Below are 22,272 nucleotides of genomic sequence, written 5' to 3' on the forward strand. Positions count from 1 at the left end.
ATCTACAGAGCCACAGCAAGCTCAAATGTACTCAGCAAATATTGCAAAATTACATAGGACCATTAAATGTAACACTTCACCCTTTCTTTAAAGTTCTCTCTCTCTCAATATACTAATACCCTATACCATTCCTCTATGTTCACGTCAGAGTTGATGAGCTTTGTATTAGCAGTTCCTCCTTAACAGCTTCTGGTTTGTCTGGCTCAGTTGAATAATATCAGGGTGATGAAATTTAGGTGCATTTTAAAAAAGTAAAGTGGTACACGTTTGTGTGAAAAGTGTGTTCATAACATTGGATATATTATATACTTTTTTAATAATAAAATAAGTTAATCTTTATTGCACATTTATTATAATATTACTTTTACCCTCGCTGGTACTCTTTATCTAAGTATTTTCAAGTGCTTTACAATCTCAAACAGACTTAATGTTTTTTGTGCACAGAATCCTTTGAAGTTGACATTTGCCTTTCTGACCAGCATGTTGTAAAGGAAGTTAGCCAGAAGAACAGGTACCTATTCAAACAGGCATAAAAATCACAGGTTAAAATGCAGATTCCTGTACTCTGCCCTAATTCTTCTGAGTAAGAATAGGTGCAGCATTTTTAAGCAAGCTCCCCAGGTGATTCTGAAATAATTGGTCCAGGGATCACACTTTGAAAACCAATGATCCAGATATTTGATTTTATCTGTAAATAAACTGTGATGAGAAAATTATTAAAAACTGAAATGACAGTGTAGGGTGGTTGCAAAGAAAGATTTTTCAGGGTCTCCTTCAATAGGAAAATTAACTGATCACAATTTTTAAAAGTTTATATTTGATTTATTTTAAGATTTAGGTTTAGAAAAATCTTAGTAGTTAATTTTTATATTAGAAATCAAATCATGCCCAGTATCTTAATTCCAATAAATGATTTCCTCCAATAATTTTTTTTTTTTTTTTTTTTTTTTTTTTTTTTGCGGTACGCGGTCCTCTCACTGTTGTGGCCTCTCCCGTTGCGGAGCACAGGCTCCGGACGCGCAGGCTCAGCGGCCATGGCTCACGGGCCCAGCCGCTCTGCAGCATGTGGGATCTTCCCGGACCGGGGCACGAACCCGTGTCCCCTGCATCGGCAGGCGGACTCTCAACCACTGTGCCACCAGGGAAGCCCTCCTCCAATAATTTTTATGGGTAACTCCAAGAGAACTCAAGAGAAGTTGCAGCGCAAGTAAAGAGAAATCAAATTTGTCTCTGGTTGCAAAGTTTCCCTGGGCAGCACATGCTCTTATGCTGCTTTTTAAACTCATGATAGCACCAAGGCTGAAAACCAACACCCTTAAGATAAATATAGCACCAGATTGGAGTGCCCTTAGTCATCAGCAAAGATAAATGTTTAACAGAGTATACAAAACAAAGTGTTTTATGTTAAATAGAAGCTAAATACTAATAAAGAAATCTCCAAATGAACAATATAGTAATCAGAACAAGTACTCACATTAGCAGCAGGATATTGGTTTTATTAATGCATTTGATCTTAAAATAATGGGCTTATTCACAATTCTCTTCAGTCTACCCCTACTATTTTGTTTCACTTCAATCTCAGCAGCTTTCTAGTAATTATGATCTTTGAGATATTTGTTAAATTATCCATATTGACACATTTCTCTTCATAAATGGTTTCAGTCCAGAAAAGGAGGCCAAGTGCATTGGCTCAGAACATCAAATCTTTTTCAGACGCAGGAATCTCTTATTTTCGTGCTTTTTCAAGGTAATCTGCATCACTAGCATCTACTCCAGATAGGAAACATTTATATGACAACATCCCTGTTTTCTTAACTATATTGTTAGAGCCCTAGATGAATTGTAAGAACATTTCACCAAATCCTCAAGTCCATTCTCTAGTAGGTCTGCGTCTTTATTCCCATCCTGCCCGGGGAGGGGGAAGGGTAAGCTGGGACAAAGTAAGAGAGTGGCATGGACATATATACACTACCAAATGTAAAACCAATAGCTAATGGGAAGCGGCCGCGTAGCACAGGGAGATCAGCTCTGTGCTTTGTGACCACCTAGAAGGGTGGGATAGGGAGGATGGGAGGGAGGGAGACGCAAGAGGGAGGAGATATGGGGAGATACGTATATGTATAGCTGATTCACTTTGTTATAAAGCAGAAACGAACACACCATTGTAAAGCAATTATATTCCAATAAAGATGTTAAAAACAAACAAACAAAAAAGAACATTTCACCAAATCCTTCTCACCATCATTCTTCCATAAACCCCAAGCTTCAGACAATCACTGTTACGAATGTGATATGTACTTTTCAATCCATTTAAATGAATTTACACCATATATATTTATGGAAGACTTTATGGAGGATATTAAATTTTTATTGATTTTAAAGGAATTTGCCAGATAAAGAAGTAGAGGAAAGCCATTCTAGATAGAGGGACCGGCAGGTGCAAATAGTAAAAGATATGGTAAATTTGGAGAACAATAAAACTGCCGTGTGGCTAAGGGTCAAGACGTATTTGGAAGAGTGCTGGGAGGTGAGTCTGAAGAAATGAGCTGGGAAAAGTTTTGTATGCCATCTTTCTATTTTTATTTTTTTAATTTATTTATTTTTTGGCTGCATGGGGTCTTCATTGCTGCGCACGGGCTTTCCCTCTAGTTGTGGCGAGCAGGGCCTGCTCCTCGTCGTGGTGCGTGGTCTTCTTATTGTGGTGGCTTCTCCTGCTGCAGAGTATGGGCTCTAGGCGTGCGGTCCTCAGCAGTTGTGGCTCATGGGCTCCAGAGCGCAGGCTCAGCAGTTGTGGCGTAGGGGCTTAGTTGCTCCGTGGCATGTAGGATCTTCCTGGACCAGGGCTCAAACGTGTGTCCCGTGCACTGGCAGGTGGATTCTTAACCACTGCGCCACCAGGGAAGTGCCTGTGTGCCATCTTTTAAAGTTTGGATTTTATTCTGGAGTTCACAAGGATCCAATATATTTTTGGTTGTTTGTTTTATGATGTTTTGTTTTAAGCAGGGATGTGACATGATCAGTTCGACTGAATGAATTTGAATTGTTCAAAGTAATGTGGATCATACGTTCTTTGGCCAAGCTATCCGCTACCAGCTGAGAAAAAATGACTTCTCCTATATTTTAGGGTCATGGGATATGATGAGCATTCTCCATGAATCAGCTCTCATTATGTTATGTTAACAGGATTGAAGAGGATAAACCTTTGGAAAGTGAGACAACTTGATACTTAAGAACTCCATATCTTCCACATATGTTTTATTATTTTTTTGATAAGAGAACTAGTAACCTAGTTCATAAGAAAAGTATCAATAAACATCCCCTTTTACTTATGCAGAATTCACTTGCTTAGCACCATAATAGTGGATGATAGAGATCAAGCTGAATAAACACATGCATATATGTATGTATACCATACATATACGTGTAAGTAATATATATATACACATATCTATGTACATATATAAAGATGTATAAAAATGCAATCTGTATGTGTATATATATGTATATTCAAATGTATGTGTGTCTATACCCCAGTCACTATAATGAGTATTTTGGATAGCAGTTGTGATAACCTCTGGTTAGATATACTATAGTTACCAAAGAAAATATTTTATACACCATTAAAATATTATTGAGGAAAGTACAGCTAGCGGATAAAGTCTTTTTAAAATTTTTATTATTTATTTAATTTTTTAAAACATTTTTATTGGAGTATAATTGCTTTACAATAGTGTGTTAGTTTCTCCTTTATAACAAAGTAAATCAGTTATACATATACATATATGCCCATATCTCCTCCCTCTTGTGTCTCCCTCCCTCCCACACTCCCTATCCCACCCTTACAGTTGGTCACGAAGCACCGAGCTGATCTCCTGTGCTATGTGACTGCTTCCCACTAGCTATCTATTTTACATTTGGTAGTGTATATATGTCTGTACATACACTACCACTCTCTCACTTTGTCCCAGCTCACACGTCCCCCTCCCCGGGTCCTCAAGTCCATTCTCTAGTAAGTTGGAGTCTTTATTCCCTTCTTGCCCCTAGGTTCTTCATGACCTTTTTTTTTTTCTTTTTTAGATTCCATATATTTGTGTTAGCATACAGTATTTGTTTTTCTCTTTCTGACTTACTTCACTCCGTATGACAGACTCTAGGTCCATCCACCTCACTACAAATAACTCAATTTCATTTCTTCTTATGGCTGAGTAATATTCCATTGTATATATGCGCCACAACTTCTTTATCCATTCATCTGTTGATGGACACTTAGGTTGCTTCCATGTCCTGGCTATTGTAAATAGAGCTGCAATGAACATTGTGGTATATGACACTTTTTGAATTATGGTTTTCTCAGGGTCTATGCCCAGTAGTGGGATTGCTGGATCATATGGTAGTTCTATTTGTAGTTTTTTAAGGAACCTCCATACTGTTCTCCATAGTGGCTGTATCAATTTACATTCCCACCAACAGTGCAAGAGGGCTCCCTTTTCTCCACACCCTCTCCAGAATTTATTGTTGGTAGATTTTTTGATGATGGCCATTCTGACTGGTGTGAGGTGATACCTCATTGTAGTTTTGATTTGCATTTCTCTAATGATTAATGATGTTGAGCATTCCTTCATGTGTTTGTTGGCAATTGGTATATCTTCTTGGGAGAATGTTGATTTAGGTCTTCTGCCCATTTTTGGATTGGGTTGTTTTTTTGATTTTGAGCTGCATGAGCTACTTGTAAATTTTGGAGATTAATCCTTTGTCAGTTGCTTCCTTTGCAAATATTTTCTCCCATTCTGAGGGTTGTCTTTTCGTCTTGTTTGTGCTTTCTTTTGCTGTGCAAAAGCTTTTAAGTTTCATTAGGTCCCATTTGTTTATTTTTGTTTTTATTTCCATTTCTCTAGGAGGTGGGTCCAAAAGGATCTTGCTGTGATTTATGTCATAGAGTGTTCTGCCTATGTTTTCCTCTAAGAGTTTGATAGTATTTGGCCTTACATTAAGGTCTTTAATCCATTTTGAGTTTACTTTTGTGTATGGTGTTAGGGAGTGTTCCAATTTCATTCTTTTAGATGTAGCTGTCCAGTTTTCCCAGCACCACTTATTGAAGAGGCTGTCTCTTCTCCATTGTGTATTCTTGCCTCCTTTATGAAAGATAAGGAGACCATATGTGTGTGGGTTTATCTCTGGGCTTTCTATCCTATTCCATTGATCTATATTTCTGTTTTTGTGGCAGTACCATACTGTCTTGATTCCTGTAGCTTTGTAGTATAGTCTGAAGTCAGGGAGCCTGATTCCTCCAGCTCCATTTTTCTTTCTCAAGATTGCTTTGGCTATTCGAGGTCTTTTATGTTTCCATACAAATTGTGAAATTTTTTGTTCTAGTTCTGTGAAAAATGCCTTTGGTAGTTTGATAGGGATTGCATTGAATCTGTAGATTGCTTTGGGTAGTAGAGTCATTTTCACAATGTTGATTCTTCCAATCCAAGAACATGGTATATCTCTCCATCTGTTTGTATCATCTTTAATTTCTTTCATCAGTGTCTTATAATTTTCTGCATACAGGTCTTTTTTCTCCTTAGGTAGGTTTATTCCTAGGTATTTTATTCTTTTTGTTGCAGTGGTAAATGGGAGTGTCTCCTTAATTTCTCTTTCAGATTTTTCATCATTAGTGTAGAGGAATGCAAGAGATTTCTGTGCATTAATTTTGTATCCTGCTACTTTACCAAATTCATTGATTAGCTCTAGTAGTTTTCTGGTAGCATCTTTGGGATTCTCTATGTATAGTATCATGTCATCTGCAAACAGTGACAGCTTTACTTCTTTTCCAATTTGGATTACTTTTATTTCTTTTTCTTCTCTGATTGCTGTGGCTAAAACTTCCAAAACTATGGTGAATAATAGTGGTGAGAGTGGGCAACCTTGTCTTGTTCCTGATCTTAGTGGAAATGGTTTCAGTTTTTCACCATCGAGGATGATGTTCGCTGTGGGTTTGTAATATATGGCCTTTATTATGTTGAGGTAAGTTCCCTCTATGCCTACTTTCTGGAGGGTTTTTATCATAAATGAGTGTTGAATTTTGTCGAAAGCTTTCTCTGCATCTATTGAGATGATCATATGGTTTTTCTCCTTCAATCTGTTAATATGGTGTATCACATTGATTGATTTGCGTATATTTAAGAATCCTCGCATTCCTGCGATAAACCCCACTTGATCATGGTGTATGATCCTTTTAATGTGCTGTTGGATTCTCTTTGCTAGTATTTTGTTGAGGATTTTTGCATCTATGTTCATCAGTGATATTGGTCTGTAGTTTTCTCTTTTTGTGACATGTTTGTCTGGTTTTTGTATCAGGGTGATGGTGTCCTCGTAGAATGAGTTTGGGAGTGTTCGTCCCTCTGCTGTATTTTGGAAGAATTTGAGAAGGATAGGGGTTAGCTCTTCTCTAAATGTTTGATAGAATTCGCCTGTGAAGCCATCTGGTCCTGGGCTTTTGTTTGCCGGAAGATTTTTAATCACAGTTTCAATTTCAGTGCTTGTGATTGGTCTGTTCATACTTTCTATTTCTTCCTGGTTTAGTCTCAGAAGGTTGTGCTCTTCTAAGAATTTGTCCATTTCTTCCAGGTTGTCCATTTTTTTGGCATATAATTGCTTGTAGTAATCTCTCATGATCCTTTGGATTTCTGCAGTGTCAGTTGTTACTGCTGCTTTTTCATTTCTAATTCTATTGATTTGAGTCTTCTCCCTTTTTTTTGATGAGCCAGGCTAATGGTTTATCAGTTTTGTTTATCTTCTCAAAGAAGCAGCTTTTAGTTCTATTGATCTTTGCTACTGTTTTCTTCATTTCTTTTCCATTTATTTCTGATCTGATCTTTATGATTGCTTCCCTTCTGCTAACTTTGGGGTTTTTTTGTTCTTCTTTCTCTAATTGCTTTTGATATAAGGTTAGGTTGTTTATTTGAGATGTTTCTTGTTTCTTAAGGTAGGATTGTATTGCTCTAAACTTCCCTCTTAGAACTGCTTTTGCTGCATCCCATAGGTTTTGGGTCGTCATGTTTTCATTGTCATTTTTTTCTAGGTATTTTTTGATTTCCTCTTTGATTTCTTCAGTGATCTCTTGGTTATTAACTAGTGTATTGTTTAGCCTCATGTGTTTGTATTTTTTACAGACTTTTTCCTGTAATTGATATGTAGTCTAATAGCGTTGTGGTCGGAAAAGATACTTGATACGATTTCAATTTTGTTAAATTTACCAAGGCTTGATTTGTGACCCAAGATACGATCTATCCTGGAGAATGTTCCATGAGCACTTGAGAAGAAAGTGTATTCTGCTGTTTTTGGATGGATGGTCCTATAATTATCAATTAAGTCCATCTTGTTTAATGTATCTTTTAAAGCTTGTGTTTCCTTATTTATTTTCATTTTGGATGATCTGTCCAATGGTGAAAGTGGGGTGTTTAAGCCCCCTACTAAGATTGTGTTACTATCGATTTCCCCTTTTATGGCTGTTAGTATTTTCCTTATGTATTGAGGTGCTCCTATGTTGAGTGCATAAATATTTAAAATTGTTATATCTTCTTCTTGGATTGATCCCTTGATCATTATGTAGTGTCCTTCTTTGTCTCTTGTAATAGTCTTTGTTTTAAAGTCTATTCTGTCTGATATGAGCATTGCTACTCCAGCTTTCTTTTGATTTCCATTTGCATGGAATATCTTTTTCCATCCCCTCACTTTCAGTCTGTATGTGTCCCTAGGTCTGAAATGGGTCTCTTGTAGACAGCATATTTATGGGTCTTGTTTTTGTATCCATTCAGTCAGTCTGTTTTAGGTGGAGCATTTAATCCACTTACATTTAAGGTAATTATTGAAACGGCTATTCCTATTACCATTTTCTTAATTGTTTTGGGTTTGTTATTGTAGGTCTTTTCCTTCTCTTGTGTTTTCTGCCTAGAGAAGTTCCTTTAGCATTTGTTGTAAAGCTCGTTTGGTGGTGCTGAATTCTCTTAACTTTTGCTTGTCTGTAAAGGTTTTAATTTCTCCGTCAAATCTGAATGAGATTCTTGCTGGGTAGAGTAGTCTTGGTTGTAGGTTTTTCCCTTTCATCACTTTAAATATGTCCTGCCACTCCCTTCTGGCTTGCAGAGTTTCTGCTGAAAGATCTGCTGTTAGCCTTATGGGGATGTCCTTGTATTTTATTTGTTGTTTTTCCCTTGCTGCTTTTAATATTTTTTCTGTGTATTTAATTTTTGATAGTTTGGTTAATATGTGTCTTGGCATGTTTCTCCTTGGATTTATCTGTATGGGACTCTCTGTGCTTCCTGGACTTGATTAACTATTTCCTTTCCCATATTAGGGAAATTTTCAACTCTAATCTCTTCAAATATTTTCTCAGTCCGTTTTTTTCTCTTCTTCTTCGGGGACCCCTATATTTCGAATGTTGGTGTGTTTAATATTTTAATAGTCCCAGAGGTCTCTGAGACTGTCCTCAATTCTTTTCTTTTCTTTTTTTTTCTTCTTTATTTGCTCTGCAGTAGCTATTTCCACTATTTTATCTTCCAGGTCACTTATCCATTTTTCTGCCTCAGTTATTCTGCTATTGATCCCTTCTAGAGAATTTTTAATTTCATTTATTGTGTTGTTCATGATTGTTTGTTTGCTTTTTAGTTCTTCTAGGTCCTTGTTAAACGTTTCTTGTATTTTCACCATTCTCTTCATTTGGTAGGTCTGGTGGGTTTTTACCTTGCTCCTTCAACTGCTGTGTTTCTGTCTTCTCATTTTGCTTAACTTACTGTATATGGGGTCTCCTTTATGCAGGCTGTAGGTTCGTAGTTCCCGTTGTTTTTGATGTGTGCCCCCAGTGACTAAGGTTGGTTCAGTGGGTTGTGTAGCCTTCCTGGTGGAGGGGACTAGTGCCTGTGTTCTGGTGGATGAAGCTGGATCTTGTCTTTGTGGTGGGCAGGACCATGTCCGGTGGTGTGTTTTGGTGTGTCTGTGACCTTATTATGATTTTAGGTAGCCTCTCTGCTAATGGGTGGGGTTGTGTTCCTGTCTTGCTAGTTGTTTGGCATAGGGTGTCCAGCACTGTAGCTTGCTGGTCATTGAGTGGAGCTGGGTCTTGGTGTTGAGATGGAGATCTGTGGGAGATTTTCCCCGTTTGATATTACATGGAGTTGTGAGGTCTCTTGTGGACCAGTGTCTTGAAGTTGGCTCTCTCACATCAGATGCACAGCCCTGACACCTGGCTGGAGAACCAAGAGCCTGTCATCCACATGGCTCAGAATGAAAGGGAGAATAAAAGAAAGAAAGATAAAGATAAAATAAATTAAAATTAAAAAGTTATTAAAATAAAAAACAAAAAATAGTTATTAAAATTTTTTTTAAGTAATTTAAAAGAAAGAAAGAAAGAACAATGAAACCAAAAGACACATCCACCAGTGATAACAAGTGCTGAAAACTATACTAAAAAAAAAAATAAAGAAATGGACAGGCAGAACTCTAGGGCAAATGGTAAAAGCATAGCTATATGGACAAAATCACACACACAAACATACACACTTACAAAAAGAGAAAAGGGGGAAATATATATATATATATGTATGTATATAGTTGCTCCCAAAGTCCACCTCCTCAATTTGGGATGATTCGTTGTCTATTCAGGCATTCCACAGATGCAGAGTACATCAAGTTGATTGTGGAGTTTAATCCGCTGCTCCTGAGGCCCCCAGGATTGATTCCCCTTTGTCTTCTTTGTTCGCACAACTCCCGGAGTTCAGCTTTGGATTTGGCCCCGCCTCTGCGTGTAGGTCGCCTGAGGGCGTCTGTTCTTCGCTCAGACAGAACGGGGTTAAAGGAACCACTGATTCGGGGGCTCTGGCGCACTCAGGCCGGGATGAGGGAGGGACATGGAGTGCGGAGCGAGCCTGCGGCAGCAGAGGCCAGCATGACGTTGCACCAGCCTGAGGCGCGCCTTGTGTTCTCCCGGGGAAGCTGTCCCTGGATCACGGGACCGTGGCAGTGGCGAGCTGCACACGCTCCCGGGAGGGGAGGTGTGGACAGTGACCTTTGCTTGCACACAGTCTCTTGGTGGCAGCAGCCTTAGCATCTCACGCCTGCTTCTGGGGTCTGCGCTGATAGCGGCAGCTCGCGCCTGTCTCTGGAGCTCCTTTAAGCGGCGCTCTTAATCCCCTCTCCTCATGCACCAGGAAACAGAGAGGCAAGAAAAAGTCTCTTGTCTCTTCGGCAGCTCCAGACTTTTCCCGGACTCCCTCCCGGCTAGCCGTGGCGCACTAGCTCCCTTCAGGCTGTGTTCACGCAGCCAACCCCAGTCCTCTCCCTGGGATTCGACCTCCGAAGCCAGAGCCTCAGTTCCCAGACCCCGCCCGCCCCGGCGGGTGAGCAGACGAGCCTCTCAGGCTGGTGCGTGCTGGTCGTCCTGATCCTCTGTGCGTGAATCTCTCCGCTTTGCCCTCCGCACCCCTGTTGCTGTGCTCTCCTCCGTGGCTCCAAAGCTTCCCCCACTCCGCCACCTGCAGTCTCCACCCGCGAAGGGGCTTCCTAGTGTGTGGGAACCTTTCCTCCTTCACAGCTCCCTCCCACTGGTGCAGGTCCCGTCCCCATTCTTTTGTCTCTGTTTTTTCTTTTGCCCTACACAGGCATGTGGGGAGTTTCTTGCGTTTTGGGAGGTCTGAGGTCTTCTGCCAGCGTTCAGTAGGTATTCTGTAGGAGTTGTGCCACATGTGGATGTATTTCTGATGTATTTGTGGGGAGGAAGGTGATCTCCATGTCTTACTCCTCCGCCATCTTGAAACTCCTCTGCTAGCGGATAAAATCTTATCTAACACTTAAAACATCTTCAGTTCCCTAAAAAAGAAACAAATGAACAAAACCCTTAAATTTCATACCAGTTTAGATCTTTTTCAAGTAATTTTGTAGATCTCTTCTCTTAAGCTAAATTTAGCCCAAACCCCAATTTTTTAAGTTTGGCTAATGAATGTCTGTAAAAATCCATTAAAATTTTAGGAAATAGATGTAAGCCCTTTTAATAGCACTCTTCTTCCGCTCAAACTTTTTCCTTTTCTTTCTTTTCTTTTCTTTTTTAAAAAATAGTTTCTTAGCTTCTTCTTAAGTCATAGTTAGGAGTTTCTAATGAGAATGTCTGACTAAACATGTTACCTATGCTTGGTAAAAGATAAAATTTGTTTAGCTATGATTAATCTAGTTAAGTTGAAAAACACATACTTTGAGAGGTAAAATCTCCTGACTGAGTATAAATTGTTTAAAATCTAGAATACACTGAAAGAGTGAACACTTCATATAAAAATCTATAGAACATGGCTGTACTCAGAGGGAAATTTATAGCTTTAAATGCCTTTATTGTTAAGAAGCAAGCCTAAAAATACACAAAATGCGTATTTTTCTTGAGAATTTTAAAAAAGCAACCAAATAATAAGTTAAAAGAGGGAGCAAGTAAGGATAAAAATTTAATGAAGTAGGAAACAAACAGATAAATGAAAGATATAATAATTCCTCAAAGCCAATTCTTTGAAAAGACCAGTAAAATAGTTAAATCTATCCTTGTCTTTAGTAAGGAAGACTTAAAATATTAGGAATGATGAAGAAGCTTAAGCAAAAATATGGACAAGATTAAAACTATTATTAAAAATTAGTGCAAATCTGTTGAAAAGTTAAAAACCTAGAGGAACTGGATCATTTACTAGCAAAATACAAATGATCAAAATTGAAGAAAGAAGCATAAAAAAACTTGAATAGACAGCTTACCATTGTAAAGTTGGTTCAATGTGGATTAATAAAAATTAAAAGGCACTATCACTAGATAATTTCATAGCTGGGTTCTATTTTACCTTTAATAACATAACTTCCAATATTATTTAAACCATACCAAATCATAGAAAAAAATGAAAAACTTCATTTTCTAAAGCCAGAATAGTATTTGTATCAAAATATGAAAAATTATATAAAAAAGAAAACTAATAAATCATACTTATGAATATAGATATTTAAATAAAATGCTATCAAATAAAATACTACTAAATAGAATTCAGTATGGTATAAAAAATAAAATATCAGGCAAGATTCATGAATAGGAATACAAGGGTGCTTCAATATAAACAATCTATAAATACAATATAATTTGTTACATTGAAGGAAGAAAACCATAAAATAGGGTCAGTAGATGCTAAAACCATAAAATAGGGTCAGTAGATGCTAATAGGGTCAGTAGATGTTCGTGCCCCGGGTCTTACATAAATTCAGCAGTTATTTCTAATAAAACTTCAAAGTAAGAATAGTAGGAGAAAACTTCATTAAAGAGCTTCGTACCTTTTTTGAAACAAACAATCCAAAGTAAGCATTATTTTATTTATTTAAAATTTATTTATTTATTTATTTTTGGCTGTGTTGGATCGTCGTTGCTGCATGTGGGCTTTCTCCAGTTGCCGTGACCGGAGGCTACTCTTCGTTGTGGTGCACGGGCTTCTCATTGCTGTGGCTTCTCTTGTTGTGGAGCACGGGCTCTAGGTGCACGGGCTTCAGTAGTTGTGGCTCGTGGGCTCTAGAGCACAGGCTCAGTAGTTGTGGCGCACGATCTTAGTTGCTCCGTGGCATGTGGGTTCTTCCCGGACCAGGGCTCGAACCCGTGTCCCCTGCATTGGCAGGCGGATTCTTAACCACTGTGTCACCAGGGATGTCCTAGCATTATTTTAAATGGTGAAAGGTTAATGCCATTTGTCTTAAAATAAGAATAATATTACATGTTCGTGAAAAAATTGTTCACCTAAAAAAACCCCAAGTGATTCTAGCAAAGGCAAACGGAGAGCAAAACCCTGCCAGAATTAATAAGGGACTATGATAAGATGGCTGAATAGTAGATGAGCATACAAAAATAATCAGCTTTTCTTTACACTGGCAACAACAATCTAGAAGTGGAAATAAAAAGCTATTCAGGGGCTTCCCTGGTGGCGCAGTGGTTGAGAGTCCACCTGCCGATGCAGGGGACACGGGTTCATGCCCCGGTCTGGGAAGATCCCACATGCCGCAGAGCGACTAGTTCCGTGAGCCATGGCATCTGCGTCTGCGCGTCCGGAGCCTGTGCTCTGCAACGGGAGAGGCTACAACAGTGAGAGGCCCACATACCGAAAAAAAGAAAAGCTATTCAATTCACAATAGCAGAAAACCATAAAATACTTAAGGATAAATGTAACAGGAAATGTACAGGACATATATGAAGAAGATTGCAGTCTTATCGAAAGATCTAAAACAACTGAATTAATGGAAAGATATGATTTAGCATCCTAAGATGCGAATCACATCCAAACTTATGTATACATTTAATAAAATCACAATACATCTGAATGAGATTGTTTTTGGAATTTTATTAAACTGAACTTAAATTTCATGTGGGAGGAAATATAAAGAGTAGTTAAGAGTATACACTTTGTAGACAAACTGCCTTGGTTTCAATTCTGGCTCTATTGTTTACTGGCTGTGTTATCTTTGGAATGATATTAACCTTTTCTAACTTTCAATTTTCTCATATTTAAAATGGGGATAGGGTTGTGATGAGTATTAAAGAAGTTAATACTTGTAAAATGCTCAAAATAGTACCTGGTGCATAGTAAGCACTCAATATCCATTAGCTATTATTAGTATTATTATTTATATTATTGTTGTTAATATTGTTATTATATAGAAGACTAAGTGAGCAAAAAGAGACAAAAATTTATGAAGAAGAATTGTGCTTTGTCAGGTATTAAATCATACTTAAAGCCATTAAAAAAACCTAAACACCAAAAACTCAGCAGAATATTAGTGTAGGAGTAGAGAATGGATCAGATGAACCAAACAGAGAACCCAGAAATAGATCTTTGGCAATATGAGACTATGAAAGATGATATATAAATTGAGTGGAAACATCATTTAATAAATTATGTCTACTATCCAACTAAAAGAAAATAAGACTACATTCTTATCTCACACCATGTATAAACATAAATCATACCTTGAATAAATTCTTTAATTTAAAAAGAGTAATCAATATTTTACAAGAAAATTTAGGATACTATCTGTACAACCTGAAAGTGCAGTAGTATTTTTTAACCAATATACTAATTACAGGTAGATATATTGACTAAATGAAAATTTTAAATTTTGCATATGACAGATGGTACATACATAGTGAAAATAGAAACAGGGAAAATGTTTTAAAAATATTAAAGAAAAAGTTGTTAATATCTATACCTTACAATGAAAAATGAATTAATAAGAAAAGGACAAAAATCTGGTAAAAACAGGCATTTCACAGAAGACAAAACCCACGTTACCAATAAATATTTAAAATTTCACCATTATTAAGGAAAATGCAAATTAAAATGACAAGTTAGCAAAAATTAAAATGTGATGGTACGTATTGTTGGTGATGATGTGAAGAAAAGTAACAGTTCCATCAAATCTTGATGATGGAACTGTTACTTTTTTTTTTTTCTTTTTTTTGTCGTACGCGGGCCTCTCACTGCTGTGGCCTCTCCCGTTGCGGAGCACAGGCTTCGGACGCGCAGGCTCAACGGCCATGGCCCGCAGGCCCAGCTGCTCCGCGGCATGTGGGATCTTCCCAAACCAGGGCACGAACCCGTGTTCCCTGCATCGGCAGGCGGACTCTCAACCACTGTGCCACCAGGGAAGACCCCCACTTTTTAAAAAAAATTTATTTATTTTTGGCTGCGTTGGGTTTTCGTTGCTGTGCGTGGGCTTTCTCCAGTTGCGGTGAGCGGGGGCTACTCTTTGTTGAGGTGCATGGGCTTCTCACTGCTGTGGCTTCGTTGCGGAGCACGAGCTCTAGGTGCGTGGGCTTTAATAGTTGTGGCTCGCGATCAATAGAGCGCAGGCTCAGTAGTTGTAGCGGACAGGCTTAGTTGCTCCGCGGCATGTGGGATCTTCCTGGACCAGTGCCTGAACCTGTGTCCCCTGCATTGGCAGATGGATTCTCAACCACTGCGCCATCAGGGAAGCCCTGGAACGGTTACTTTTAAAAGTTGTTTTGTAAAGGATTCTGGCAGCAATAACTTTTAAAAAGAAAAGACACGTACCTGTGACCATGCTGTCTCATTCATGAGAATATATCTTATAGAAATAAAATCACAAAAGCTCAATGATTTATGTACAATGGTGTTATCAGTAGACTTTTTTTTTTTTTTTGGTAGCAAATGCCAGTGAAGATCACAGAGCATCTGACAGAGCTATGTTTTGTGTTTTTTTTAATTTATTTATTTTTTATTTTTGGCTGCGCTGGGTCTCTGTTGCTGCACCCGAGCTTTTCTCTAGTTGAGGCGAGCGGAGGCTACTCTTTGCTGCGGTGCACTGGCTTCTCATTGCGGTGGCCTCCCTTGGTGCCACCAGTTCAGTAGTTGTGTCAGTTTCAGTAGTTGTGGCACACGGACTTAGTTGTTCCATGGCATGTGCGATCTTCCCGGACAAGGGCTTGAACCCGTGTCCCCTGCATTGGCAGATGGATTCTTAACCACTGCGCCCCCAGGGAAGCCCGGAGCTATGTATTTTGAAATTCAAAATCTTACACTTCCAGTCCAGTCTAGTCCAGACTGCAAATAAATGTGGACCAGTGAATTCAAGCACAGAGCTTCCTGAAAGGAGCTTGCATCAAGCTGCTTTCTTATTATAGAATTCTGATGTTGACTCATCAAGAAGGTTACTCTGGTGTTGATTGCTAAAATATTTATTTGTCTAACTAGGTGTTCTTCATTCAGTAGTACCTCAGTCAATTAGCAGAAAGTGTGGGGAGTTAAAAATAGTCTTCTTAGTTGTTTGTACTGCTGAAACATATTCTAGTGGAAATTTCTAATCAAATACTACAGAATCATCCCCAAAACATGAAAAAGTTTCTCAGAAAAAAGAAAGTAGGTGTTCCCTACCCTCCTTGATTCTTTTATAATGAGAAGATAATAAGATGAATAAAAATATCATAGCACAATTTACCATGGCTAAAATGTTAAATAAAATTAACTAACCATCTCTAGAGAGGTAGCATTTGGAAGGTATCTAGATCTTGTCTGGGAATATGGTGTCACCCTTAAGAACCTTGACTTTTAGTTTCAAAACATGTGACTACATACATAGCAACCTCAACAAAAGTACATTTGGTAAAGGCATGCGAACTTGGGACTTGAATGCACGGCTTCCAATTCTAAGTCTGATTCTTTTCCGATACATTATCCCTTGTACGTTTCTTACAATCATATGCTAATAAAGGCTATATTTTCAGGCCTTAATAAGAATCTACTTTTCCTTTAATATGAGAATGGCGCAGAGTATTATATCAGCTAAGCATTCTACTCAAGGCCAAATGGAAATGAATGATGTACACAGATTGTTGGTAAATATATCATTCTAAAATTGCAGATCACCAAAGTTTGAGTGTGCATTATGGACCAAGCTCTTTATATGAAGTTACTTCAAATTTTTGCAACTGTTAAAGGAAGGTACTATTACCCCCATTTACAGAGGGAGAACTGAAGGCCAGAATAGACTTGCCCAAAGCTACTTATCCAGTTATTAGCGGAAACAGAGCTACAAAATAAGTCATTGTGCTCTCTGGTCAATGTTGCCATTCATGTTCTTTATTTTGTTTTAAACTTTATTTTAGAATTAAAAATATTCCACTTGGATTGGCACATTTCACTTCATTGATTTATATTTATTGAATTGCTTTGTATATGACATATTCTTAATTCTTATACTGAGCACCCTTTATAAAAGATGGACTATAATTGCACCTAGCTTATGGTTAGAATTAAGTTACAAAGCTGTTAAGTAACTGAGATTTCACAATAAGCCTGCAGAGCAGAGTTCAAATCCTGGGCCCCATGCCATGCAGTTCAGTATTCCAGCTTTGTTACTTATTGAACCATCACCATTAGCATAGTTTACATGACATCCCAACAGCTCTCTAAATGGACACCGCAAACATAATTCAGATTTCAGCTCACCAGTGACTTGGGAGCAGAGACGCTTAGATTCAGTTCGTCATGGCATTTTCCCAGGGTGCACCCAACCTGGAAATTCTCCCAAGTATGGGGGGAAATTTCACACTGAGAAATCCCATTCCATCTAAGGCAGGCCAAAGAAGATGACCAGTCACTTACCAGGCATCATGCCAGGCAGGCCTGGGGCACCCCAGGGATGCAGGCGTGGCTTACTGACTGAACGTGCTGAACAGACCAGGCACGGGGCAGAGTACATTATCATAGGAGCTCAAAATTAATAGCGTTCTGAAACTAAAAATGAAACAGAGTAGCTTGTGGTTATAATTGAAATAGATTAACTTGGTACCAGGAAACCATCTAAGCAATTCCTTCCTTGAATCCCTCATTTTCTTAATGTATTTTCTCCTTTCCCGGACCAGTTCCAGGTCAGGATTTGAGGAGTGATACTCAAAGGAATGGCTATTTCTGGTCTTTTTTGGAGGAAATTGATGGTTTTCCATTCAATCTGAACATGTAAAGTCTAAGCTCACTTGAGGATCTTCCAATTTCTTTCTCTAATATTACGTTTCAGCCTACTCATATGGGAAGGAAGAAAGAGATTTTTTTTTTTCCTTCTCCCTCCTATTTCCTTGGCTTGTTTAAAGGATGAATATTACAGGCTCCTGTGAGAGAAATTTGGCTAAAACAGCCTCTTATTTATTCTGTCTTAAGAGAAGAAAATTATTGAAATAAATTGCATTTGTATTCTTTGGACATTTACATTCACTAGGGATATTTGCTAAAGTGTCAATTATAGTTCCTTGTCTTCTATCATTTCCTATCTTTCCCTTCACTTTTCTTGTCTCTTTATGCTGCCAGTATCTTCCTACTTTTTCCTACAGATGTCTACTTCTTCTGACAATTATTCCTTTTCCCATTTTCTTTCTTTTTCTATGCTGTACACCTTTCTTATTTTCTTATATGCAACTGTTTCTTTGTCACTTAATGTTTGTTTACCTTTCCTTCATCCATTCTCTCCTTTTTTCTTCCTTCATTCCACAAATATTTGTTAAACTCTTGCACTGGGCTAGGATTCTACACCTTCCAAATCTATAATCCCCTAAATGTAACTGTATTATTAGCGTACCATCAAAATAACTACTGATATTTCTAAATTTTAAAAAAAATAGAAATTTTAACTGATAGTGTATTGAATTCAAATTTGAAAAAAAAAACTCCAATAATTCCAGAAACCTCTCGTTTTTTAAGATTGTGTCAGAGGGCTTCCCTGGTGGCACAGTGGTTGAGAATCCGCCTGCCAGTGCCAGGGACACGGGTTCAAGCCCTGGTCTGGGAAGATCCCATGTACCGAGGAGCAATTAAGCCCGTGTGCCACAACTACTGAGCCTGTGCTCTAGATCCCGTGAGCCACTACTACTGAGCCCGCGAGCCACAACTACCGAAGCCCGCACACCTAGAGCCCGTGCTCCACAACAAGAGAAGCCCCCGCAATGAGAAGCCCACGCACCCCAACAAGCAGTATCCCCCACTCGCTGCAACTAGAGAGAGCCCGCACACAGCAATGAAGACCCAACGCAGCCAAAAAAAAAAAAAAAAGACTGTGTTAGAAAATGTGCCTCCTTTACAAAAGCCTGCACTCAATCTATTCATATAAGATAAATTATTCTTTCTTTTCCTCTAAAAGATTTAATTTTTTAAAAAGGGAATGGGATATGGGGAAGGAAAATATGGTGCAGCAGAGAAGAAATACACATGTGAGCCATTTTACTAATTGCTCTAAATTGAGTACAGAGGTTGTGCTGCATAGAACTGCTCACTAAAGGCTTAAAGGCTGAGGTGCTCCTGGACATGCTCCCTTAGCAAGACTGAGATTTAAAACCTCGGGTGTGGAATTTAGCTGTAGTCCTTGTTATTTGGATGGAATCCTGGTTATGTGGCCTGGTCCATGAGTTGAACAAAAAAATTCAGTCCAGTGGAAAGAAATGAAGCACTTCGTTTCACGTGTCTCATAACTACAGAAGGTCCTCCTCATCACAGTGCTCTATGGGTCTCAATGACCTCTCTGTGTTGTATTTCTCCAGTGCCTGAGTAGCTAGCTCCACTGGGTCCTGCTGTATCTCCTCCAACATGTCAGCATTTTTTAAGTCACATTTTTTATCCTTTTTGGTCCCCTTAGCTCAGGACTATTGACAGCAACCATTCCTTGGGGGCAGTGGCTGGCATGGTTCTAAGCCTACAGGAGCTGCCAACTAGCTTTTAATACGAATGATCATGTACTAATTTACCAGCTTTGTGAGTTTACAGTTTTGTGTATGAAGTTCTATTTGACTTTCATATGGTGGATAACAAAAACAAATGGACAATATAAGTAACCATTTTGACAATTTAAATACAGGTAATGTTCATGTCAGTTCAAGGAGAGCGGATGTACTGCATCTAGATTGTGAAAGCAAAAGGAGGAATAGAGTGGAAGAGTATTTTTAATAGAGGGAGAGAGAAGAAGGTGGTAACAAAAGAAAAGAGAAGATGTATGGGGTTGCGAAAAGAAAAGGCAAAGAACTTGTTTTGAATTAAAGAGAGAATCCTATCCATCTAACTCGTCACATTCTCAAGTCTCAGGGCAAACCTCACCTATTCCAGAAAGCATTATAGCATTTTCTACTTACTTTACAATACTTCTATATTCTGAACAATTAATTTGCCAATTAATTGCATATTGTTTTATTATCTTAAAGTGGTTAATTGATTCTTTGGGATGTTTTTTAGCTTTCTCCAGGATTATGGCTTATTTTCCAAGTTAGACTTACAATGACTGCAATTTGAGGACTGTTTCTTATAAAATCTAATCTTTCACAATGTCTAGCATGGTTGTTGCCACAGAGTTCATTAACTGGAGAAGGGATGACAGGACACGTGTGGCAGGGAGGTGACAGGAGAGACAGAGCGGATGGGGAGAGGACATAAGAATGAGGTGGGAGGATGGATGAGGGAGAAGGCTGTGTTGTTTGGGTGGGTAGGTGAGAGAAGTGTGGCAAAGAGATGCCTTGTACCCCTGGTCACTGAATATGCTTAGATACTGCAGGGAGCTGTAAATGGTATTCTTTTAGTTTCTCTTATTAGGAGGTTTATTCATCTTTGGGGATTTCCTTTTAAAGGAGTGAATTGAAATTGAAAGGAAGTGCACTTTAGCACACTAATAGCACTTGGGTTTGTAAAATGGTCAACGGATGATATACACACATCTTTACGTATCATAAATATGCATAAGCTTTACTTTCTGATACTTTCCAATTCTTATTTAATTATAAATAACATTTGAAAAATGAAAGTTTTCTTTATAAAATTTCAACAATGTTTTGAGCAATTGAAATGCATTTAAAATAACTGAGATGGGGTGTTCACAATTTCTGCTGTGGTTAAAGCAGAAGTCTGATATACGATTGCATTTGAAGGAAAATGTACCTTTCAAATTCAGATCCAACGTACTGACAATTCCTCTCTGTCTATTTTTGATAATAGGACATCTCCAAATTTGCAGAGAAAGACAACATAGTTCTTGGAGATGGTGGAATCACATTGAGTGGAGGTCAGCAAGCAAGAATTTCTTTAGCAAGGTGAATATCTGATTATTGGTCCAGTGAGCATTTGTTGTAAATATCATGCATGTAAAAACTTATAGATGATTCTCTATTTCTTTATATTCTGTTTCTGGAATTGAAAAATGCCCAGGATCTTATAGGTAGCAGGTTAAGAATAACCTTTAAGAATTATAGTTAATGATAGAGTGTTCATGTCTGATAAAGCTGATGGCTTTTTAAAAATGCATACCCTTATGTTGGTGTGTGTGTTTGTTTGCCTCATGATATGATTGACTACAAATGGAAAACCCTGGCACTCTGCCTAGCCCAGGAAAGAGAAGATGTAAATTTTTATTTAGTCCTTCATACAGTTCCTTGCTCGCCCCATCCCAAAATGTACACACCTGCTCTAGGCTTCTGTTTGTGCTACTTGGTTTAGATAAACATAAATTTTCAAAATTTTCAACATAACTAATTAATCTCATGACAGAGATAGCAGGGCAAATGATGTCACTCAGCTTAAAGTCTGTAATCTTTAAAGAAAAATAAATAGGACAAGCACATCTAATATAGTGGGGGCTATGGTGGTCCCTTGGTGGAGACATTCTTGGCCTAAGCATTTTGAAGTGTCAAAGGGAAGTGTATATATATATATATATATGTATAGTTAATTTGTGTCAAGAAGAAACCTTTGCGGTTAAATTGTAACTCTCAGTTTAAAAAATTATTGGTGATGTGGTATGGCAAATGTTACTCCAGTTTTATTTGAACAAGATTCTTCTTACTGTGTTGCCGAAGTTGTTAGCAAGAAATCACCTTGACTTATTGATATTTTGGCTTCTTTCCCTTACTTTCTTGTGCTTTCAAAAGCTGGGACAGGAAACTAACTCACTGAGCACCTACAGTTGCCTAGTACTATTCTGGGTTGGGTGTGCATGAGTACATGTGTAATTTTACTTAATCCCCATATCACTCTGCCAAAAAAGGATTGCTCTCCCCAACTTATAGAAGAGATAATGAGATAAATGAGGAGGTTAGATCTTAACTTGCCAAAATCCACACTGGGAAATTCCAGGGTTACAATTTGAACCAGGTCATCTTGACTCTACATTAAACCACACCTTGATCTTGGGATTACAATGTCAAGTAATAAATCAATAGATATGGATAATTCACAGACAAAATAATATTTTCTAAATAACTGAAAGTTGATTAATCTGTGAGCCAAAGTAAGACTTGTCTTAAACATTTCATTTCAAATTTAGGTAGGATATGCTCTATGGCTTCAGGCATTCAGAATAGAATTGAGTTTGTATTTCCCAGTTGAAGATGCAGTTTTATTATAAAATGCACACAGTTTGAGGCATTAAAGAAAATAATTGTTTATTGCTATTCTGATCTGAATGTGTCATGTGTTGTCCATTTGGGGATGGTGAATATGTTATTTCTGATCTCTTGAGAAACTGTGGTCATAGATGTGTAGATAGAGAGAAGAGCTGAGTCAGGGAAGAAAGCCCTCGAGGGTACATTTAGATGGGGGACTTTTATCTAGTTCTTACGTGTTATCTTCAAAAATAATTTACACTGCAAAGGTTCTTCTAGATTTTACTTTGACTTTTTGTCAGTTCTGTTTTTTAATTATTATTACTTCTCTTAGTTACCTGCTGACTAAACACAGTTTCCTTTTTTACAGA

At 38.1% G+C, this 22,272-nt stretch overlaps 1 protein-coding gene across 1 annotated transcript in view; it reads left to right on the plus strand.

Annotated features, from left to right (window-relative positions):
• Window positions 1-22,272, plus strand: part of CFTR (CF transmembrane conductance regulator) — a 367,232-nt gene that overhangs the window by 263,043 nt on the left and 81,917 nt on the right. Inside the window, exon 14 of the mRNA XM_067746815.1 lies at window positions 20,520-20,614. Coding sequence (XP_067602916.1) covers window positions 20,520-20,614 — 95 coding nt within the window. The remainder of the gene's footprint in view (window positions 1-20,519; window positions 20,615-22,272) is intronic.

Source organism: Pseudorca crassidens, chromosome 8 (assembly GCF_039906515.1).
Source record: "Pseudorca crassidens isolate mPseCra1 chromosome 8, mPseCra1.hap1, whole genome shotgun sequence".
Lineage (NCBI taxonomy): Eukaryota > Metazoa > Chordata > Mammalia > Artiodactyla > Delphinidae > Pseudorca > Pseudorca crassidens.